At 36.1% G+C, this 23047-nt stretch overlaps 1 protein-coding gene across 4 annotated transcripts in view; it reads right to left on the minus strand.

The window, feature by feature from the left end:
- Window positions 1-21940, minus strand: part of atp9b (ATPase phospholipid transporting 9B) — a 54168-nt gene extending 32228 nt beyond the window's left edge. For 2 of the 4 annotated variants that reach the window (XM_022667343.2, XM_022667342.2), the window contains exons 1-10: window positions 21844-21940; window positions 16198-16371; window positions 13260-13410; window positions 11086-11199; window positions 10846-10954; window positions 9956-10014; window positions 9273-9324; window positions 7863-7957; window positions 5318-5398; window positions 2273-2348 (exon numbers count right to left, since the gene is read on the minus strand). In XM_022667343.2, coding sequence (XP_022523064.2) covers window positions 2273-2348; window positions 5318-5398; window positions 7863-7957; window positions 9273-9324; window positions 9956-10014; window positions 10846-10954; window positions 11086-11199; window positions 13260-13410; window positions 16198-16371; window positions 21844-21923 — 991 coding nt within the window. In that variant the 5' untranslated portion in view covers window positions 21924-21940. Of the gene's footprint in view, window positions 1-2272; window positions 2349-5317; window positions 5399-7862; window positions 7958-9272; window positions 9325-9955; window positions 10015-10845; window positions 10955-11085; window positions 11200-13259; window positions 13411-16197; window positions 16372-20050; window positions 20140-20693; window positions 20805-21843 lie in introns of all 4 variants that reach the window. The other 2 variants (XM_022667344.2, XM_049475714.1) reach the window with 2 other exon arrangements.
- Window positions 21941-23047: the final 1107 nt, after the last annotated feature.

The following is a 23047-nucleotide window of genomic DNA, read 5'->3' on the forward strand; positions in this document are numbered from 1 at the left end:
GCATGTAAACTAAAACAACATATAAAAATAAGATATTTTTGTCAACAATTGGTTCAGTAAGACACCAAAGTGATGATCAAAGTCATCCAGCATGACGAGAGCGTCCTGCAGCTCTATATTTAGGCTGTTAATGGAGCAGGACTGAAGGGGGTATCTCTTTCCACCTGCAGGGATCTTGTGTTGAGGCTCCGTGGAAGAAGAAGGGATGATGTCAGGTGTCTAAGTTTGAGTACAGAGTGAGGAGAGGAGGGAGGGAGGGATGACTCTGATGAAGGACAGGGCGGGAGAACCGAGCGAGGAACGACCGCAGATCAATGAAAAGGTGATCGCTAACACAAGTAGGAAGGTCTAAGGGGAGCGGCGAGGATCCTGCGCGATTAGGATCAGATTCCTGCTGCACGACTCGTGTAGACTGCAGGGAAAGAGCAGCGGCACGGCTGTTCTGAGACCTGTGCTTTGGGGGGGGAGTTGTGTCAACAGAAGCTTCAGATCCCATTAACAGCTCATCATATTTCTCTGCCTTTCAGAGAAATCGCCTCCAGCGAAAATCTCAATCTTTAGTTAAAACGCAGTTAAAGAAAGGGACTCAGGCCAAGCAGAAATAACACATCCTAATTGTCTCTTAAGATTGTTTTTTTTTTTGTTTTTTTATCATTATTGAAACAACAGTATAAAAAAAACGATAAAATTTTTAAATAGCGTATGAAAAATTACCAATTTTAGCACACAATAAATAAAAAATATATGCATTTTAAATATGCATCTCTACTTAAATAAAAAAATACTAAAAAAAATAAAACTAAAAACAACACACAACAACAATTTTTTGATAAATCCAATTTTTTTTTTTTTTTTTTTTTTTTTTTTTTATCATTATTGAACCAACGGTATCAAAAAGTACTTTTAACATTTTTAAACAACGTATGAAAAATGACCATGTTTAGCACAAAATAAATAAAAAATATTTAATAGCCATGTAAATGACTTCCATTTAAATATGCATCTCTACTTAAATAAAAACTACAAAAAAAAAACTAAAACTAAAAACAACACACAACAACAATTTTGTGATAAATCCAAATTTTCCTATACGTTTTTTTTTATCATTATTGACACAACGGTATCATAAAGTACCACTTTTAAACAACGTATGAAAATTACCATTTTTAGCACAAAATTAAAAAATATATATTTAATAGCCATATAAATGACTTCCATTTAAATATGCATCTCTACTTAAATAAAAACTACAAAAAAAACCTAAAACTAAAAAACAACACACAACAACAATTTTGTGATAAATCTAAATTTTGTCTAAAGGCTTTTTTTAAATAAATGTTTAGTTATTATTGAAACAATGGTATAAAAAACTTAAATTAGTTTATTGGCACAAAATAAACTAAGTACTATTTAGTACTAAACAGAAATTTAAATGACTTCCATTTAAATATGCATCTCTACTTAAATAACATAAAAACTAAAACTAAAAACATTGACTTTTTTACTGTATTATAATAACTCAGGGTAGTTTTGATGCTTTTAAATAAAAATACTGTAATGTTCTTGAGTTATTGAGGTTAAATATGGCATAGCTAACAGAGGAAATAAACACTAGTGCAGCTGTAAGTATTGTATTTTTTTTTATTATCAGTGTCACTTTTACCTTTAAGAGCCGGGTACGCTCTGACTTTGACGCTCCTATAGGAAGTGGCTTTAACTGTTGACTGTTGTCAGGGTTTTAATCGGTCAGTGGCGCACCTGTGTTTTCTTCCGCCAAGATAGCAATAGCACGTAGTACCATCTGCGTAGATTTATTCCTAAACTCCGAAGTTATTTTAACAGCACACGAGCAAGGCATAAAAACAAACTGTTGACGGGGAGTAAGATAGCAATGAGCGTTGATTCGTGCCTTGCGTAGGGTGTACAAAAGGCCCCACAGACTCACACAACAAATACTGGAATTGACTTTGCAGTCAGTTGCTTTATTTTTTAAACAATAGCATGAAGTTGCCAAGTATTGTAGATTCCCCTTCCAAACGAAACTAAAATTCCATTAAATATAAATATTAACATCCAGTATTAAGACAAAATAAGGGTTTTAACCTTTACGAAACCATGAGAAAAGTTCACACCTGAGCATTTCTGCAGTCTAACAGGAACAAATCACTAAAAAGAACATCTTGCACGCTGGGGTTGGTGGGTGCATGTGAAAAAGTTAAAAAAAAAGAGAAAAAGAGAAAAATAGAAAAAGAGAAAAGGGGGATTTGCTCACCAGATGCAACCACAGTACTCGCCCAAAGCGTGTTCTCGATACTCAGACTTTCGTGAATGGGAGGGTCACAGTCCTCCTGTAAAAAGAGAGAAAAAAAAACAAAACAAAACATGAATATAATATAAAAAACAGATTAAATGTATATACCAATATAACCCAGAAAAGTAAAAAAACAAAAACAAAAAAAACATATGTATAATTAACAAAAGGACAGAAAAAAAGATGCTTTTTTGTTAGCAAACAAAAATGAACACATAAAATATGAACAGCATTTATCTGAACACAGACAATACTGCGGTTTTATGAACACAGATTATCTGTAATTATCCAGAGCCACAGGGTTCGTAATATATAGTGAGAATAAAGCCCACACACACACTGAAGCTGCATAAACACACACACACACACACACACACACACTTCTGCCTGTGTTACTCTGTCTATATCTGCTGAGCAGATGTAGTAATCTTCCACACAACAGGGCTGGATAAATGAAAGCACTGAATCCAGTTCTGTTTCCTCCATGTTACAGGAAATTACAATTGATTAAAGCAGAGGCGGGTTCCAGAAAATAAGAGTTAGGTCTTGATGTGGAATATTCTAAGCAACTTTTAGACTCTCACCCAAAGAAAAATATATTTTAACAGTCAGAAGAAACACTGAAGAAGAAGCGGATATAGATGTACTCTAATTTAATATATATATATATTTTTTTTACCAAATTTTAGGAGAACCGTCATTGTATAATAGCACATAAAATCTACACAAAATAATAAAAATAAGATGCACTTAAAATCCTTTAATTTCTCCAAAAATCAACAGTGCTTCTTATGACCTGGTGCTCCTGATGTATAAATTCTACAAGTCAGGTATTAAGGAGCAGTAAAGCCAGTTTAGTTCTCCAGCACTAAAACTGGAGCAGTATTAGCATTAGCGCTAACCGCTACTTACCCATTCAGAGGTGAGTATTATTGGCCTGTAGTCTGCTTCTAACCTTGGCTAGCGCTGCTGGAGCAGCATTAGCATTGGACAGTAACCGAGTGAGTGGAAATGGAGGAGCTACTGAACACTACTGAGGTCATGTGACTCACTGGTCCTCCAGTTTGATCACTGAGTAGAAGAGTGAAACTAATCCGGTCTGTAAAATATATATATTTTTAATTATAATTTTATTTATTAAAAGGAAAAATTCATTCAAACCAAACGTGTTTAACCCCTAAATTTATTTAATTTGATTGAGTCACTCTCGGCAGCAACAACTGCAATCAAGCTTTATCAATAACTGGCAACGAGTGTTTTACATCTCTGTGGAGGAATTTTGTTCCACTCTTCTTTACAAAATCGTTTTTAATTCGGCTTCCAGCTGATTTGCACAGATTGTTAAACAATGAACAGCAGGAGGCCTATAATTAAAATATTTGACAGTAACTTTAGGGCTCAGTTTCTTGGGTCACAACCCAATCCCTCGTGTATTCTGTTGCTTTATTAACAGATGTAAAAACACGCAGGATGGATAAAGGGCAAAGCTGAATGTTTACTTACGCAATATCTACTCATGCTAACAACCACACAGCTCTTAAACGCAGACATATGATGAGAAAGCATCAGAGCCCGATCACGTTTCAGATCCAGTGACCTGTCTGATATGATACTGAACTATGACGACTCAGCAGAAGCTGCTTAATACTGCTTATGCTCACAGTCAGAGAGAGAGAGAGAAAGAGAGAGAGAGAGAGTTACAGAAGGTTATAGAGATGGATGACTCCTGACATTCAGACTAATGCAAGGACAATGAGCCATTATTGTTGTACTGTTACAGTTTGGCAGCCTCTGCAAAAAATGCCATGTCAACATTTTCACATTCGGGATTCAGAGAGATACAAAAACCTCTATTTCACACATAGTCGAGTATTTTCCCTCAAATCATTAAAATAATGGAAATAAACCCCTATAATATTAATAAAAAAAATAATTCAACCATTAAAAAAGGGTTAAAATAGGATTAAACCGGTTTTAAAAAATGAGAGAGAAAAAAATACTCACAGAATCTTTAATACAGGCCTCACAAATGTTTTAAGTCAGGACCCAAATGCTTGAGGTTTGTCCCCAGACACAACAAAAACTTGTGTGAAGTGAAATAAGACATAATTTCAGTCATAAATTATAAATTATCTTCACAGCGTCGACCAGCAGCTCAGTTTAGCTAGCTGCACCGTTACAATAGCAATACGCCAAATCCGTCAGAGCTCACCTGATCTACTCTTAAAAGGAATGATGAGCAAGAGAGTGAGACACTCTGATTGGTTTATTTCACGTTATGTTATGACTATTTAAGAAAATTAGCACATGCCTTTTGCACACTTCGAGTCCCGCAAGGTGTACTTTTCCCATCATCTTTCTTTCCCTACTGCTCTCTCTCTCACAGGGAGAAGCCACATACATCTACGCCTGTCCATCCAAAGAAAACAAAAAAGTAAAAATATATATATATATATTATTCCAGAAATCACATTCCATACTATTTATTTATTTACTCAGACTTTGTAAATAATTTAAATTTAAATTAAAAAAAATTAATTGGCTAATTTCCCAGTAAGAAACCTCATAAAATGGAATTTTAATGTAGAAAGCCCTGTCAGTGCCATTTCAAACACAAAAATTACATTTGGACTTAAGATTATAAAATATGGAATTTTTTATGAAAACCTCATAGAATCTCAAAAGGAAATTGTATGGATAATTGTGTGCATTGTCAAATATAAGTTGTGGAAAATTCGGGGTAAGACAACAAAGTGAACAAAAATTAAACTTTTTAATATTCTGAAATGTATTGTAAATATGTTTATTGTCTTTTATATAGAGATTTCTTAAATAAACACCTAGTGAACCACTGCAGAAATGTTAAGGAGCTTTAATGAGTTACTGGTGAGGTATAATTACGAGGCTTCCACTGCTCTCTTTATAATACAGTGCATGTGAAGAACCTGTGGCAGGTACAGGAGATGTGTGGATTACTGATCAATTGATCAATCAGCAGGTTCTTACCCTGGTAAAGTTCCCTTCAAAACTGTGAATGTCCAGCTGAGGCTTCTGAGCGTAGACGTAAGCGCTGACGGAGAACAAATCCTGTAGAGAGAGACGAATGAACAACAAAGCAGATACGACAAAGAGTTATAATATATAGAAAATGTATTATTAAACTGAATACATTCAAGCTAATTTTATTTATTTGGACACTTTTTAATATATACGTGTCTAGACTAAACACATAAGCAACAATATACTAGTGCATCTCAAAAAAAAATTATATCACTAAAAAAAGTTACTTTATTTCCATAATTCAGTTCAAAATGTGAATTATACAGCTAAGAGCACTTAAAAATTATGAGTTTCTTTCATTTTGAAAAGAAATTGAAAACCTCTGGAATATAATCAAGAGGAAGATGGATGATCACAAGCTGATCATCAAACCAAATTCAACTGCTTGAATTTTTACACCAGGAGTAAAGCAGCATAAAGTTATCCAAAAGCAGTGTGTAAGACTGGTGGAGGAGTATAACATGATGCCAAGATGCATGAAAACAAAAACTCAGGGTTATTCCACCAAATATTGATGATTTCTGAACTCTCTAAAAACTTTATGAATATGAACTTGTTCTGTTTGTATTATCTGAGATAAATTCATGAATAGCACTGTTAAAGTACATTTATGATCGGAACAGCACTGCTGAAATAAATTATAAATTATGACTAGAAATGCACTGCTGAGGTACATGAATGATTAGAATAGCAAGGATGAGGTACATTTCTGATTGGAATAGCACTGCTGAAATCAATGATGAGACAAACATATTGTGCCTGATGCTATTCCTGCTGTGACAATAAAAACTCACAGTATTCACTGATTTTTATTTAATAATTTATAAGTATTTATTTTCCAGAGCTGTATTTTAGTATTTAAAAGTCAAAGTTAAGGTAAAATAAAAACTCTAAAGAGTTCCAGCTTTAGAATATTTAAGTTTAAAGGCCTGGGGAAACTCTACCTCGGCTCAGCGACTCCTTCAGCGCAGCAATCATTCAACGACTTGCTGAAATTTTAATTCTGTGATCACATTAAGTGGTTTCGGAAAGACAAATACAAATCTGAACTGGTGCTCTGCGCGGGTGTCATCTCCACCCGGATGGTACGGAGGAGACAGCCGCTTTGACAGATTCCAGTTGTCTCTGGGGGTAAAGTTACCGGCCTGTGTGTAACAAACGCTCCGGCCGGCGAATCAGATCTACGCTGATATCAAACATGAGCCTGACAAGGTGAGCGTCCGACGGAGGAAGAGAGCGTGGGCCGCCGCGGTAGAGTTACCGCGCAGAGCGACAGTGACCGCGACCTGAGGCGCCTCTTCAGCTGTTCTGATTCTCCGATGGTGCTAACGTACGGACGAGTGACGGGAGAGAGGATGAGAGGATGCTCGCTGTCGTTTCAGGGAAAAACTGGCCTGCTCTCACAGAACAGTGGTGTAAAAGAGGGGTTTGCTTTTTCAGATCATCAAACAAACCTAAATATTAGTCAAAGACAACATAAGTACAAACAAATTGCTGTTTTTAAATAAAGTTTTTTTTATTATTAAGTGTGTGAAAAAGTGTTTTTCCACCCTTTAGCAGCAAAAACTGCCAATAATGATTCATTATGATCATTCACAACACATTATTGACTAAAACTGCACTGCTGAGGTGCATTTATGATTGGAAAAGCACTGCTGAAAAAGAATCATGTTTAGAATTGCACTGCGGAGGTACATTTATGATTGGAAATGCACTGCTAAAATGAATAATAAATTATGACTAGAAATGCACTGCTGAGGTACATGTATGATTGGAATAGAACTGCTGTAATAAACTGATGAGTAGTATAGCACTGCTGAGGTACATTTATGATTAGAATAGCACTACTAAAAAACATGTCTAGAATAGCACTGATAAGGTACATTTATGATTGGAATAGCATTGCTAAAATGAATAATAAATTATGACTAGAAATGCACTGCTGAGGTACATTTAGGATTAGAACAGCACTGCTAAAATAAATAAATGCATAGAATAGCACTGCTGAGGTACATTTATGATTGGAATAGCACTGCTGAAATAAATTACAAATTATGACCAGAAATGCACTGCTGAGGTACATGTATGATTGGAATAGAACTGCTGTAATAAACTGATGAGTAGTATAGCACTGCTGAGGTACATTTATGATTGGAATAGCACTACTAAAAAATCATGTCTACAATAGCACTGATAAGGTACATTTATGATTGGAATAGCACTGCTGAAATAAATTAATGAATAGAATAGCACTACTGAAATAAACGATAAATTATGAATAAAATAGCACTGCTGAGGTACATTTATGATTGAAATAGCACTGCGGAAGCAAACATATTGAGGCTGATGCTATTCCTGCTGCGACAATAACAACTCTCTGAGTTCAATTAATTAATTGGTTATTATTTTTAAGAAATTTTAACTATTTATTACATTAATTTCTAAAAAAAAAAAAAGCTTGCAAGATGTGAAACGTGAAACACACACACACCCCTAATGCAGGTAGTCTCTGAGTGCAGGCTACAGCGATCTTCAGCTTCCAATCAGTTTCTCCATCCAGCTGATCCGTTCTGATAAAGCACGATCCTGAAAACACAACACACATATTATTCATTAATGTACTGAATTTCCTGCTTCCTCTTTAAATCTACTGATCATTTGTGATCCAGACCGACTCTAAAGTGAAGGACAAAGTCAAACCAAGCCTCGTTCTGATCTATGGAGAGACCCTGGTGTGAGAAATCCATGTGATGCATGATGCATTAAAAAAATCCAAAAATCCTGACGAGGCTAAAGAGCACAGAACGGACAGAGAAGGGCAGAGGACACGGTTTAAAGATCCCTTAAGGACCAGCTTATAGCCTCCCTATAACAGCCCAGTGATCAATAGCCCTCCTCCACAGACCCTTCTGCTTATAAAGTCAATGTAACGTCACACACCAGTGAGGGAAGTCATAAAAATAAGACAAATAAAGACATATATTTATGAACGCCAGATTTAAACAGCAAATAAATACAGTTAAATATGTGTAGCATCGGCCAGGTCATCATAACTAGCGTAAATCACATCTGGTTATATTAGAGGATCCTCCACATCCTTCCAATCACACGCAGGATTGATGGAAAAGCTATAATCCCTCCGTTTCCATTACTCTAAAGTGACATTTTAAAGAGTTCACTTTGCCATCATTTAGGGAAGGTTTTGCATTTGAGGTGCTTTAATTCAGTTAGTGAATGTATGAGCATGACTACAGTGGAGAGAATCAATGAAATCCAGCCAATGCTAACGTCAACGTCGCTAATAAAAGGTGAAAGAGGGCATAATGGGGAGAGAAAAAAAAATCGTAAAAAATGCATACTTTTTACATTTCCAAAATATATGAAGATGTAGATGCAATATGTGAAAACCATCAGAAGGCCCACATATAAATTGTTCTATTATTTTGTACATGACTGTTCCTGTATTTGATTATTATTTATTTTGTTATGTTGCACATAACTGTTTTAAAACATAACTGTTTTAATAGTGCACACTGCTGCTACCAAAAAAAGCCACTAGATGGCATTACATATATATCTTAATTAAATTATTTAAATTTGACCATTAGTGCCTAATGTGGTGTATTACAGATCACTTGTATCACTTTGCATCACTTATATCAAGCCCACCTTTTGAAATAAGATATTGTAAATTTGATGAATCAAACCAATGACTGACCATAGACTAATCTAAAACTGGCATAGGCCTCTCTGCTCTGAAACGAATTGTGACCCTAAAATCGGAAATAAAATCAAATCGAGGATTTAGAGAATCGTGACACCCCTAATATATATATATATATATTTAACAATGTGCTGAGTGAGCTCAGATAACAGAGGCCTATATAAAACCTCAACTTACCCGTCTTCTCTGAGGTTCTGAGGAAGATCATATCAGCTGGAATTCTCTGATTCTGTACAACACAATCATAAAGCATGCAGTGCATCAATCCAGGCATTTCAGATTCACACATACTGACTACAGTTTAATAGATAAAAGTCCTAATTAATATAACAGCCATGGCTTTTGCATTTTACGCAGATTGTTAAATCACAGCACTGAGCACTCCAATGTTCCTGATAAATGCTCATTACATGTTAAGACAAAGTAAAAAGTATTTTCCAAGATCTGATAAAGGTACAAAAATATATATTGCATTCCTATGTTATCTATATCATTACCATGCCATGCACTTCTGTTATTTTTTTTTTTCATATACCGTAACTCATTCAGTCCTGAAGCTCTGCAGCAGAGTGCTGGTGATTTTCTGACATGCCCGCACATATGAAGTAGTGAGGCTATAGGTGCGGCGTCTCAGCACAGTAACTTTAGTCCTACTATAGCATAGGCGGCTCCTGAATAATTAAACAAGGTCATAAACCCCACAAGCAATTAAAGAGACCCGGCCACCATCGGTGAGAAACATGATGCACAACAAAAAGAATGACAGGATTTCATGCGACAGATCACGTAGCGCGACATTTAGCCCCATGCTGATAGCATGAACAGCAGGGCGCGAGAGAAACGGAGAAGGGTATAAAAACCTTTTCCACAATGATGAGATCTCCAACCTGTATGTCTGAGCTCTTCACCTGGATTTTACCTGGAGAAACAGCGAGAAAAAGACCAAAAAAAACAATCAACCAACTGCAATTAAATACAGAATTCACAATCAATTAATTTATCAATTAATCAATCAATCAACACTGAGGGCATTTTCATTACAAAAAGACATGGATCGACATGACAAAGAAAGTAAATTCATTAAATTTAAACAACTGAGTAAAATATAAAACAATTAATAATAAAAAAATATATATATAAAATTAATAATAATATTAATCATAACAGAAACGTAATAGTTTAAAAAGTAATAATACAAAACTACAAAAAATATATATTATGCTATTTATTTATATGTTGTGTTACATACAAAAAAATATTATGTTATGATTGAATTTAATTAATAATTTCTAATTTCAAATTTCTATTCATATTTCACTGTTATTTCCTCTTTTTTTCCTTGTCCTTATTTGAATTGTAATATCACCAATAAATAAATTTATTAAAAACAAATCACAGCTGAGTAGCAGCTAAATGAGTGGGACAATTGGCCTGATCAATTAGAAAAAGATAAATAAATGTATAATAAATGTTTTATATTACTGAAAGTGTTTATTTAATTGGTTTAATTAAATTACAGATGATTTATTCAAAGCGCCACATTCCTACTATAAAAAATGGTATTTGGTCAAATGTGTAAATTTTGTTCAGTTTTGGACAAAAATTATTTAGGTGCATCTCTAAAAAAAAAAAATGTATTTATAGAACTTCATGATTTATTTCAGTCGTAATGAAGACAGTGATTGGTCCAGGAATAAAGCAGCATGTTATATTTGAAGTATGAAGATGTGTAGTAGTTTTGATTTGTCACCTCGGACTGTGAGTTTACTGTAAAGCTGAGAATTCATCTCCTTGTCCCTCCTGTAGCGCCGAACCTCGTCCACGGCCTCTCTCACCATGGTCACGGCCAACACAAAGCCCTGAGAGACGGGAAGAGCAGGAGAATGAACCACAGAATAAAAGTGTTAAAAAGGTCTGTAACACTGCTTCTCATAACAGTTCATAGATATATCATATAGAAGCTAATGATTGGATGTTTAATAGATCTCACCAGTGGAGCCCAGTAGGTATACAGATAGCCGATTTTTAATGACGGCACAAACTGTGAGCAGGCCACCACCAAAAAATACAGGTTCAGGAAAAACTTGAACTGCTGGTACAGAACCTAAAGACAGATAAACAAACAAACAAAAAAAGAAATTCAATTAAAAGCAGCATTTTATTCTTATTCTTTTAACAGAGCTGCAAAGTACAGTCATATTCGCTATAGTACTTCATTAAAATGCTTCAATTTCGTATAAAAATGCAAACAATGAATTAACAAAAAAATAAATTTAATTGTTTAATGATTTATTAAACATATACTTTTATATATAAACTTTATAAACATAAATTAAGCAAATATATTGCAGTTATATACTTATACAGCTATACAAGCTAAATAATTACTAAATATTTAGTGATAAATAAAGCTGTACAATTTGGCAAATATTTGATCCCTGTATTTTGGTCGATAGCTCTTCCGCCTCCAGAGTTGAGTAATATCGGCCTGTAGCCTGCTGCTAACCCTGGCTAGCACTGCTGGAGTGATTAAAAACTATCAGGGTTATTCCACCAAATATTGATTTCTGAACTCTTAAAACTTTATGAACTTTGCATTTGCATTATTATTTGAGGTCTGTAAGCCCCACATCTTTTTTTGTTATTCTTTTCTGTAAATAAATGCTCTAAATGACAATATTTTTTTATTTGGAATTTGGGAGAAATGTTGTCTTTAGTTTATAAAATAAAACATCAATGTTCATTTTACTCAAATATAAACCTATAAATAGCAAAATCAGAGAAACTGATTCATACTCGACTCATACTTGCGCTGCTATTCTCTATTAAAGCTCTCTCCATTCTGTTTTCTCCACTCACTCACTCACTGTTCAGATATCTCATGTTCTCCCTGTTCGCGGACCGATCAGATATAGTTGGCTACCTATCCGTACTTCAGACGAATCGCTGGTTGCCTCATGCAAAATTCATCGGACAAGCTGAAAATAAAGTTGCCAGGTGCGCATACTGTATGCAAGGCGCACGGCCCTGAATAAGACATCAGCCAGCAGTCATAACACAGCGGATCGGTTACACATCGAATGGAAAAAGATACGTTAGAATGCTGCTAGCTCTTCAGTTCACAGATAGTTGCACATTAACCTGATTACAGAGGGAAATCTGTTCTGAGGACAATGGGTAGAGATTTCACTTTAAACAGTCTTAAGAGTGAGGTCACACACCAGCAAGGGCCAAGGTACACGTTACGGATGCGGTATCCAGTGATGGGAGTAACGGCGCTAAAATAAACGCCGTTTATTACTAACGCTGTTACTTTTTTCAGTAAGGAGTAATCTAAATAATTACTCTGACTGTAACTATAACACTTTTTTAACTGCACGCATACAGACAAAGGCGCAAAGGTTGTGCGTGTGTGTGTGTGTGTGCGTTGTGCAGTGGTATGAAGCGTATGCGGCGCATAGGGGCACGCCAAATCGATGCCAGGAAATTATTTCTAGTCTGCATTTTCTGTAAGAGCTGTTTGTTCATGTATGATAATACACAGGGCCAGCGTCGCCTAGCCTGGGCTTCCGGGGCTTTAGCCCCGAATAAATATCCAGTAGCCCCGAATCGTTTGGCTCAGCTCAGCTGTATTATTAGTGAGGAGACAGACTGCTGTCCGCTGTGTGAATGGAAAATCACTGAGCTAGTTCAAGGATAAAGTTCCGCCTTTCAGGAGAAACAGCCAATCAGCTTGCTGGTTTTGCGGAGCGCGGTGGGCTAGTAGGGAGCTAGCTCGCTGTGGAGGATTTTTGAGGGTTTTTGAGTTTTGTACTCAAAAAGTTCTAAAAGAAAGGTAACTGAACTAACCATGTAAACTGTGATGATTTGTTTCTGATAGCTGTTTAAAAAAATACTCGTCTCTGAATCAAAACACACAAATCAAGGTTTGAGAATGTACATGATCAATCAATAACTATTTCATGTTCAAATGAATACTGTGTTTTTATTCATTTAGGACTGCAGGATTACTGTAAGCTATAATTAACAAAAATGTATTAAGCTAATCAGTTAGCTAGAAGCTGGATGTTGTGGATAACCAGAATTTAGTACTTTACTTATAGTTCAAATTAGTTTCTTAACCCTGTTCTCTGATTTTACTGAGCCGTGCCGAGCTTTACTCACCCCCGGGACGAAGGTGAGGATGTTGTATTTCTGGTTTTTGATGGCGTTTTTCGGGTACTTCTCCTCGCATTTTTCCGGGTGGCCCAGCCACACCGTCCGGGCCTTCAGCTCCTTCTTCCTCCGACACGTGCGAGCCAGGCATTCACAGCAGCTGCCATCAAGAACAACACAATAAAAAAAATAAGGTTGTGTCTCATTAGGAAAGGAAAAAGTAGCTTTAAATACTTAGGAAAGAAATAATCAGGAAATCAACTGCGGTCGAGTTAACAAGCAAAGAGATGAACATCAGATGAAATGCTTCCTAAAGTAAGTAAAAACCACACATACTTTACATTAACCATTAAAACCAATAAAACCTTAAAGTGCACATTATCAGGTACACTATACAGGGGTGGGCGATATGGCCCCAAAATAATATCATGATATTTTATGGTACATTTGTGATAACGATACTCTTGGCGTTATGACAAAGTATTGAACTATCATATTTTTTACACTTAAAATCCTTTAATTTTCCCAAAAATCGTCAGTGTGCTCATGTATGAATAGCATTACCTGCTAACCGCGCTAAGCACCAGCTTTTCTAGCACTTCGCTAGCGGTTAGCGGCTGATGCTTCAGCCTTAGTGCTGGAGAAATTTGTGAATCTAAGCTTACTGTAAATAAACTGAAGAGCTTTACTCAAATAAATCCAAATAAACAGTTTTTCAAGAGAGAAATCTGTGTAGCTTAACATCCAGCATTCGTTTAACTTTAAAAGATTTTTTATTTTTTACAGTTTTGTTTACTTAGCTTAGCTTTACTTTTTACTTAGTTAGTTTTACTTAGTTAGTACTCAGTTAGCTTTTTTACTGTATTATAATATCTCAGAATACAGAACTTACAAAGGAGTTTATTAATAGTATTTACAAATTAAGTTGTAAATACTTTAAAAAACATTAATACGCACTTAACAACACACAAATAGAATAAAGAACAGCAAAAAAAAATAATACAGAAAAACAGTTTAATCATTTAATAAGTTATTATAGTAAAATGAATAAAGCTATTACCAGAAATTAAGATAATGATGACAAAAGATGGAAAAGACAAAGTAAGATAAGTATCTAGTAAGATCTGAGGTTTAACAATATAAATAAATGTGAAAATAACTATTTGGTACATGACTTTGGTAACTGCTTATTAATGGTTTACAACCTAATTAATAACCATTTATAAACTCCTTTATAAACTATTTATAAACCTTTTATAAAGGAGCCTTATTTTATAGTGGCACCAAAGTATCGAAAATAGGCACTTCTCTTCTGTGTGATTTAAAATTAACAGAAATAAAAAAGCAAAATCAACCCAGAAATCCTGCGTTTTTTATTCCCCCCCCGCTGTTCAGCGATGCCGAGCACAACCTGCCATGTGCAGAACTTCCACTCCTCACTCTGAAGGTCAGACAGCGAGTGACGCGTCGCGTTTGTTGACTTTTATATCTGTTTTACATTCTACCTGAAGTGTGCGCCGCGCTCCCGCACCGCCGCAGAGCAGAGCCGGGCCTCGGGATAGTGTACACAGTCATGCTGATTGGTTTGGCTGGCATTAAAATAAATTACATACACTTTGAAAAAATACAAAAATATTTGTGTTGGCCTATCTGCCCTCTGTCTGCAAGTGCCAGCACCCTGATTCATAAGAGAGATTATTTGCTCAAATGAACGTTGTTTAAATAAGTGGCCCGTTTGAATAAGCAGAATCATTCTGCTTGAATTATTTGTTCCTTTCATAATCCTTTGCCTAAGCACACAGAAAATTACTGGAAAGCATCAAACTGGTCAGCTGTGCGAAATCCGATTTGTTCATTAAGGGGGGGCGGAGGGGAAAAAAATCAATACACAGCTTACAACTGAGATGCATCACTGATAAACCAAACCAATGAGAATGGAGAATACGAGGGGGTCAATCACTTCTAACAACTCTTATATCTGATAATGAAAACGTGCATCTTTTAGTTTTTCCAATGCATTATTATTAATAATATTAAGTGATACAGATATGATCCGTAATCGGTGTAAACTGAAGACTGGAAGTGTGAAATCGTTACCATGCAATTGACCCAACAGTCTCTTTTGGCTGCTGATGCGCAACAAGGAACTCAACCAAAAACATGACCTTAGCTCTTGTGTATGCATTTCATGCACAGCTACCAGAGCGTTAGAGAGGTTCACAATGGAGCTGGCACTGTCTTTATCTACCTCTGTCTCTCTCTCTGTCAAATACACACACAGGTGGGCATACAGGACCACATTCGCACATGCACAGTGCAACAGTGAGGAAAAATGTGTATTATTTCCTTTGCACAATTAAAACTGAACTAAAATTGAAGGCGTTAAATGACCCAATTTTTGGTTTCATACAAAAACCTTTTATAAAACAGATAAGAGTTTTTGGTAAAACTACTTTTCACACTTTTAACACTTAAAGGAAAAAAAGGAAAATTACTTGAGTCATGCTAAAAATCAGGGTAAGGATATTTAATATGAAGAAAAAATAAAATAATATAAATAAACCCTCTGCTCTCCAGTTCACCACTCACCCTGTTCAAACAGAGCCATCAAATTCTTGTTATTCCAGTTTAGCAGCATTATAACTTTCTATAAAATAATTATTTGAATTGTTCTAGAATAAAGAATTGACAACATGCCTTGTGGAGGAAGCAGACTAATTACTTTTCAAACTACTAACCAGATACCACTCTTCAGAGTACATCACTCTGCCTAGTACTGCAGGTATCAGAACACTGCAGAGTAACAGTTCTGCAATTAAATGTAATTTAAAAAAAGTAAAGTACTTTTAATTTTGAGACACAACGCTAGGAACATTATAGAAGCCTTATACCCTGCAAACAGTCTATTTTTACGTCTTGCGCCTACATAGTTTAAAAAGTGATCTACCTTCCACACAGGACCTTCCAGCCTCCGCAGATGAACCAGCCTAAGCCTCTGCGCCGCTGGTTGATTCTGGCTCTGGGCAGCGTCTGGTAATCACTCTCATCATTCTCAAACGCCTCTTCCGACATCATCAAGGGCATCTCGTCAAGATTTGAGGCGTCGTCTTCAATCTGGTACCTGGGAAGAGCGGGAAGAGCAAAAAAAAAAACAAAAAAAAAACAAAAAGGGCAGGTGAGGGAAGAGCGTGAGAACGAAACCAATGAGACACAAAGAAAAACAAATCTCAGTGCAGATCCACCAAGAAAAGCAGACAAATTACAGAAAATCATTAGCCAGACAACATTCGTCCGGAGCTCCACTAGGACAACTGGATCTGGATCAGGTTTTACTCTGGAACTTTCTGTGAATCTAAAGTGAACATGACCAAAAAACACACGACTAAAACTAAAGCAATTAATTTGTAGAGGAATAAAAGTGATATTTCCACACACGAGACTCTGCACTGAACAGAGGTTCAAATGTACATAATGTATATGATGCATCTCAAAAAAGTAGAGAGAAAATTATTAAAAAGTTACTTTATTTCAGTAATTCAGTTGAAAAGCGTCTATTTAAGTGTCTATATCTTTTATTGTTGATGATTATGAAGCTTACAGCCAATAAAAACCCAATGAAAAATCAGTGTCTCACAAAATTTTAATTTTAGAATTTTATTGTCAGTGTGCCAAGTCCTGCTGAAAAATGAAATCCACATCTCCATACAGTATAATGATATCACTATACTGTGATTCTGCCACACTCAATATACCGCTAAACATTTTGCTTCGATACTTTACGACATCTTTTACTGAAGAAAATAAAATACTCCCAAATAAGTAAATACCAGATCATTTCAGGAAGTAATACCACAGAAATTAACAACCAATATTCTTCATTTCAGGTTCACCCTATTCATTTGCTTATAGCGCCACCAAGTGGTGTAATGAAGCAGTAATTTTACTAAGTCTAACTGGGGGCGAGTATATCCAGATATATCCAGATATATCCAGATATATCCAGAATTAGTTTCACACTTTTATTTAGTGATAAAACTCCTGCAATTGAAAAAAAAAAACAGGAGGACCAGTGAGTTTTTAGGCTTTTTCTTAATCACATGACATCATCGCGGTGTTCAGTAGCTCCTCCATTTCCACTCACCCACAGTGTAATTACAGTGCGCAGCAGTGGACAAATTGCTATTTTATTAAACTCGAGGAGACGAAACTCAGAGATGTGCGTCCAGACAGGACTAAAATTACTGGAGGACCATGAACAAAGTTAAGCATAAAACAGTAGATAATTCAGCCTGTATTTTTATTTTTTTTTTCAGAGGAAAATCAAAAGAGAAAATTACCCCAGGACCCCCTGAAAAACGAATCTCGTCTTGATAGGGATTATGTTTTACTAAAAACAACAATATTTGACTCCACATATCAAGATCAATGTCACACAAACAAAATTATACGATATATCACAATTTCTATATTTTGTCCCACATTAAAAGTGAACACTGGCTAATTCAAACTAGCATGCACAGAGACTGATGGCAAAATATTGAGTATTAGGTTGCGAAACACACTGTAGTTAAAAGTTCTAGTCTTCCAATACATCCCCCACTCATATTGCAGACAACAGATCCTCCAGTCTCTTTTTACACACTTCATCAACTACTGCCCGTCTTCCTACAAGCTTCCTATTCTACAAGCTACAAAGACCTGATATCAAAGTCCTCCCACACAAACATCACAAGAGAGATTAACTCTTTCTAAACAGCATCTGAGCAGAGCCTTTTTGAGGCATTTGGGGCCCAAAGCAAAATAGATTACCATGTAAAAGATAGGGCTGCAACGATTAGTCGATATAATCGATAAATTAGTCAATATAATCGATAAATGGGGGTAAATGGGGGTAAATGTCTTACTCACACAGGTTACAACTCAAAGTCTGTGTCTCAAAAAGTTCAAAAACACATCATATTACATATTTACTCATTAAATATCAGTACTTTCCATGTTTAAACAACATCTAGACAATTAAATGCCTTTTTAAATCTTATGTTCTGGTTTTAAAGATCGAGTCAGCACTACGGGGAAGTTTCTGTACAAATGAAAGTAATTTAAACTGAGTGATTTAATGTATAAATAGTAGAATTATGAATTATGATGTCCTCTATGAAGTGTTGTTACTAATTCAGGTTATTTTGTCTTCAGGGATGAACGTGAAAAGGCTTTTATATCGGCTGGAGGACCATTAACTCCTTTTATGAGAATTTTTTTCCTTTGAATTTTTATAAAGTTTTCTCTCTTATTCTTTCATTATTTATTTCGCTTATTGTCTTTTTATTTTCTTTATGCTTATTATATTATATTAAGTCACATCTGAACTAGTGGGTAAGGCTAAATTTTGCACTTTTATTTGCACAAAAGTAAGATATAGATTCATATTCAACCTACAATTATTACAGTAACTGAAATTAAACTACATGAATTGATTTTGAATCGAATTGCGACTAATCCCCACTTGAGGGGGATTCTGAGAACAGTGGTTTTGGACTTTCTTGCACTCACCGTTACAGGATTTAAAGGGGCGCTCACACAGTTTGTAGCCCTAAAATAAAAATTACTGGTTTGCTTGCCCTGTTGCAACGGGGCTGCACCTGAACGCTTCAGCATTTTACCCACAGATCTGCTCATTCCTGAACATCTTTACAGTTTAGAATAAAGCCCATCTTTAAAGATATTTCTCCAAGCATTCCTGAAGAGAAACAACAACAAAAAAAAGCCCAAGCATTAATTCGAGAGCAATCTGCACACACACACACACACACACCTCCAGAGCTGTGTGGCAGAAAGCTATTGTGACACACTGAGAGCCTGAGTCTCCAGAGGCTATCAGATTCCAGCCACACATCAGCTCACCGATTAGAGCATCGCCTCCACTTAAGCTCTAGAGGCCGGTTCTCGCTCTCTCTCTCTGCCTCACACAGAGTCCAACGACTCTATAAAACGAGAGCGCTTAAAAATGACGAGTTTCTTCGATTTTATCAAGAGGAAGATGGATGATCAAAAGCCATCAAACCACCAAACTGAACTGCTTGAATTTTTGCACCAGGAGTAAAGCAGCATAAAGTTATCCAAAAGCAGTGTGTAAGACTGGTGGAGGAGAACATGATGCCAAGATGCATGAAAAAAACTTTGATTAAAAACTAAAAGGGTTATTCCACCAAATATTGATTTCTAAACGATATTTCTAAATGGTATCTGTGTAATAACGATATTCTATAACACTACTGCAGCATTTATTCGAAGAAATTACAGCATACGATATGATATGATACGGCACACCTCTAATTGAGATTTTCACCAGCTTGTAACAGTTTCAGTGTGCCACAAGCCACATAGTGGACACTAAATGCATTAAAAGCGCTTTGTGTGTCAGAAAAGTAACACTGCTCATCACCCTGAATACACCCTGACCCCCACTGTGAAACATGGGTGGCAGCATCATGCTTCAGGGATAAGATTTTGCTTTTCTTCAGCAGGGACAGGGATAGGAAGCTGGTCAGAGTTGATGGACTGAAGATGGATGGAGATAAATAAAAACAGGACAATCCTGGAAAAAGAAAAGCTGTTGGAGGCTGTAAAAGACTTGTGACCTTCCGGCAAGACAATGACCGCAAACATACAGCCAGAGCTACAGTGGAATTGTTTAGATCTGAAAAATGTGATAAAATTGTTGTTGTTTTTTTATATCTCAGTGAGGGGTGTGCCATATCATATCGTATGTAAAAAATTAGTTTTATATATTTATAGCTTACTGTGCGTGAAGCATTGTTCCTTGCCAATAACGAGTCTTGAACTATCTTGAATCTGTCGCTTTGGAGGTTTGATATTCCAAAAATCCAAGCTGTGAATGTAACATGGCTTTGTTGAACAAACAATACAGTGTAATATGAAGAATAGACAATTGTAAAATGTGATTAATCAAGTCCAATCAAGGTTTTAACGAGCTTTGATTGACATTTGTTAGTTTTTTAGTTTAGCATTTTGCTTAATATGTATAAGTATAAGTGATTTACTGTTAGTATTTTATTATAATAAAATTAATCTCATCTAAGCTCTTCAAATAGCAAAGTTTAAATATTAGAGCTTCTTTATAAAAGGCAACCATGTGGGGAAAAATGGGTTGGTGTCCGAGTAAACAATCAATCAGCCGACTATGAAGATTACAGCAGGGCAGATGGAGGACTAGAGATTAGTCTACAATCATATAAGGAACAATGCTAGCATTACTGATCACCATTCATAACTGTTGTTAGCTATAGGCTAACAGCTTAAACCCGGCATAATCAGCATCAGACAGCTCTGCCTGTAGTAAGCTAGCTAATGCTGGGGTGGGGGAATAGGATGAGGAAGAGAAGGAGGAGTTAAGGTGGAGAAAAGAGAAAAAGAGGAATGAACCTGAACCCAGAACAACTGTTCCTCTTTAAGAAGAGAACCTCTTTAAGAAGAGAACCTCTTTAAGAAGAGAATCTGAGAAACGAATCCACCAGTTCCTCAAATACACGAGGCCTGAAAGCAGAAAAATGGAGGGGAGAACACGAGAACATGAACCTGGTGCTGAAAACTAAAATATTACAGCATCATCTGATTCAACATCCTACTCACTCGCCTCTGAACGGTGAAAGAGCTAGCGCTGCGGTTAGCGGCTAATGCTAATACTGCTCCAGCCTTAGTGCTTAGTACATAAGGTGCACTCTCAATTTTGGGGACAATTAAACGATTTTAAGTGTGCTTTACAGTGCGAAAAGACCATAGTTTAGCTAACATAAACATTACGTTATGACACTGGTTTTTGGGTTGTCATTGGCTGTAAGCCATAATCATCAACAATAAAAGAAATAAATGCTTAAAATAGAGCACTCTGTGTTTAATACATCTATATGATATATGGGTTTTACATTTTGAACTGAATTACTGAAGTAAAGTAACTCTAAGCTATTATTAGCTAGATTACATTAGTAAACACAGAGTTAGAACTTGTATTTCTGGTGTTGTTTTAGATTAAAACAGCTTGCCATATGACTGCTAACTAGCCAGACATGTTTTTCTATCTGTTTTTACTGAAATAAATCACTTTAAGTGGAAGTGTGGAGCTGTCAGGAGACAGTAATGAAGTAACCAGGCTTGGTTAAAGATGACTAACAACAACTCATGTGACTCGCTCTGTTTCTCTATAAAACCACAACAGTAACTAACTCTACACTGAATTTACCCACAAAACCTGAAGTTTAACATAGACTATAAACACGGAATTAAAGTACAGAACATGTAGATTAATCCCAGCTCTAGTTTGAGTTTATTAGAGAGGTAACTTAGTTAAAAAAAACTGTATTATATGTCAGTACTGACAGCTGGGAGAGTTGCTAAGCTAAGCTAAGCCAAGCTAAGCTAATATACCAGTGTAACCAGGCAGCGTTAGCTTATCTTAGCATAGCTTAGCCTACCCGCTAGCAGCGAGTTCTCGGAGCCACCGCGGGGAAATAACCCCCAATTCCCCGCGACATTTCCCCCAGCCCGCCCCGCTAACACAGCGGATCCCCGCCCTCACCTCACAGCCCGGCCCGCGCTGTAATAACCGGCTCTCCGCGGGTTCTGCCGCACCGGATTCAGAGGGATGCTGTCAGCCATGGTGGCTGCAGTGTGTACGTAATGACGTCACGCGCGTGCGTCTCTCCTCTCTCTTCAGCCAGTGGAGGAATAAAATAAAATAAAATAAAAAAAATGAAATGAAATGAAATTTTAAATAAAATATAAATAAACAAATATAAACATAATAAAATAAAATAACGTAGAATTGATGTTGCCTGATCCTCAGTTCTATTTTTATGGTAACCTTTAGGTGTAATTAATAATGTGTGGCTACGACTTATCCGTGGCTTATTAAGGCGTGGGAAAAAGATAAATAATTAAAAAGTGGGGACGACTTATTAAGCTATGGAGCCCCTAAGGTGACATCGTTTTAAAAAAATAATAATAATGCGCGGCCACGATTTTTTAAGGCATGGGAACGAGATCCTAAGGCATGGCCACGACTTGTTAATGTGTGGGAAAGAGAGCCTTAAGTCCTGGCAGCGACTTATTAATGTGTGGAAATGAGATCCTAAAGCGTGTCCATAATTTATTAAACCATGGGAACAAGATCCTAATGTGTGGACATGAGATAATTAAGATGTGTGAATGAGATAATTGAATCGTGGTCATGGCTTATTAAGGCGTGGGAATGAAATCCTAATGCGTGGGAATGAGATAATTAAGGCGTGTGAATGAGATAACTAAGTTGTGGCCATGACTTATTAAGATGTGGGAAGGAGATCCTAATGTGTGCGAATGAGATAAATAAGGAGTGTGAGTAATTTATTAAGTAATTAAGTCGTAACCAGAGAATAATAAAGTTAGCTTTACTGTAAATTGATGCTTCTGAAGAAATTTAATATTACACCAAAGCTTCTTTAATCCAAGATAATCTTTAGTAAGAAAATGAAGAGTAAATTTCTTCTTCTTCTTCTTCTTCTTCTTCTTCTTCTTCTTCTTCTTCTTCCTCTTCTGCCTCTTCTGTGTTTGTGATGATTTAAGTACTTTGTAGCACCAAAATATGTGATTGGTGTGCTGTCATTGTTAATTGTGACTTAAAACTTTTTTAACTTTTGTTATTGTGATTATACCACACTTCCATTATCACTGTTTATTAATAGATTTTGAGTTAAAGAGGAGGAGAAAATAGGATCTGTTTGGTTATAAAACTCCGCCAGTTA

This window comes from Astyanax mexicanus, chromosome 3 (genome assembly GCF_023375975.1).
Source record: "Astyanax mexicanus isolate ESR-SI-001 chromosome 3, AstMex3_surface, whole genome shotgun sequence".
Classification (NCBI taxonomy): domain Eukaryota; kingdom Metazoa; phylum Chordata; class Actinopteri; order Characiformes; family Acestrorhamphidae; genus Astyanax; species Astyanax mexicanus.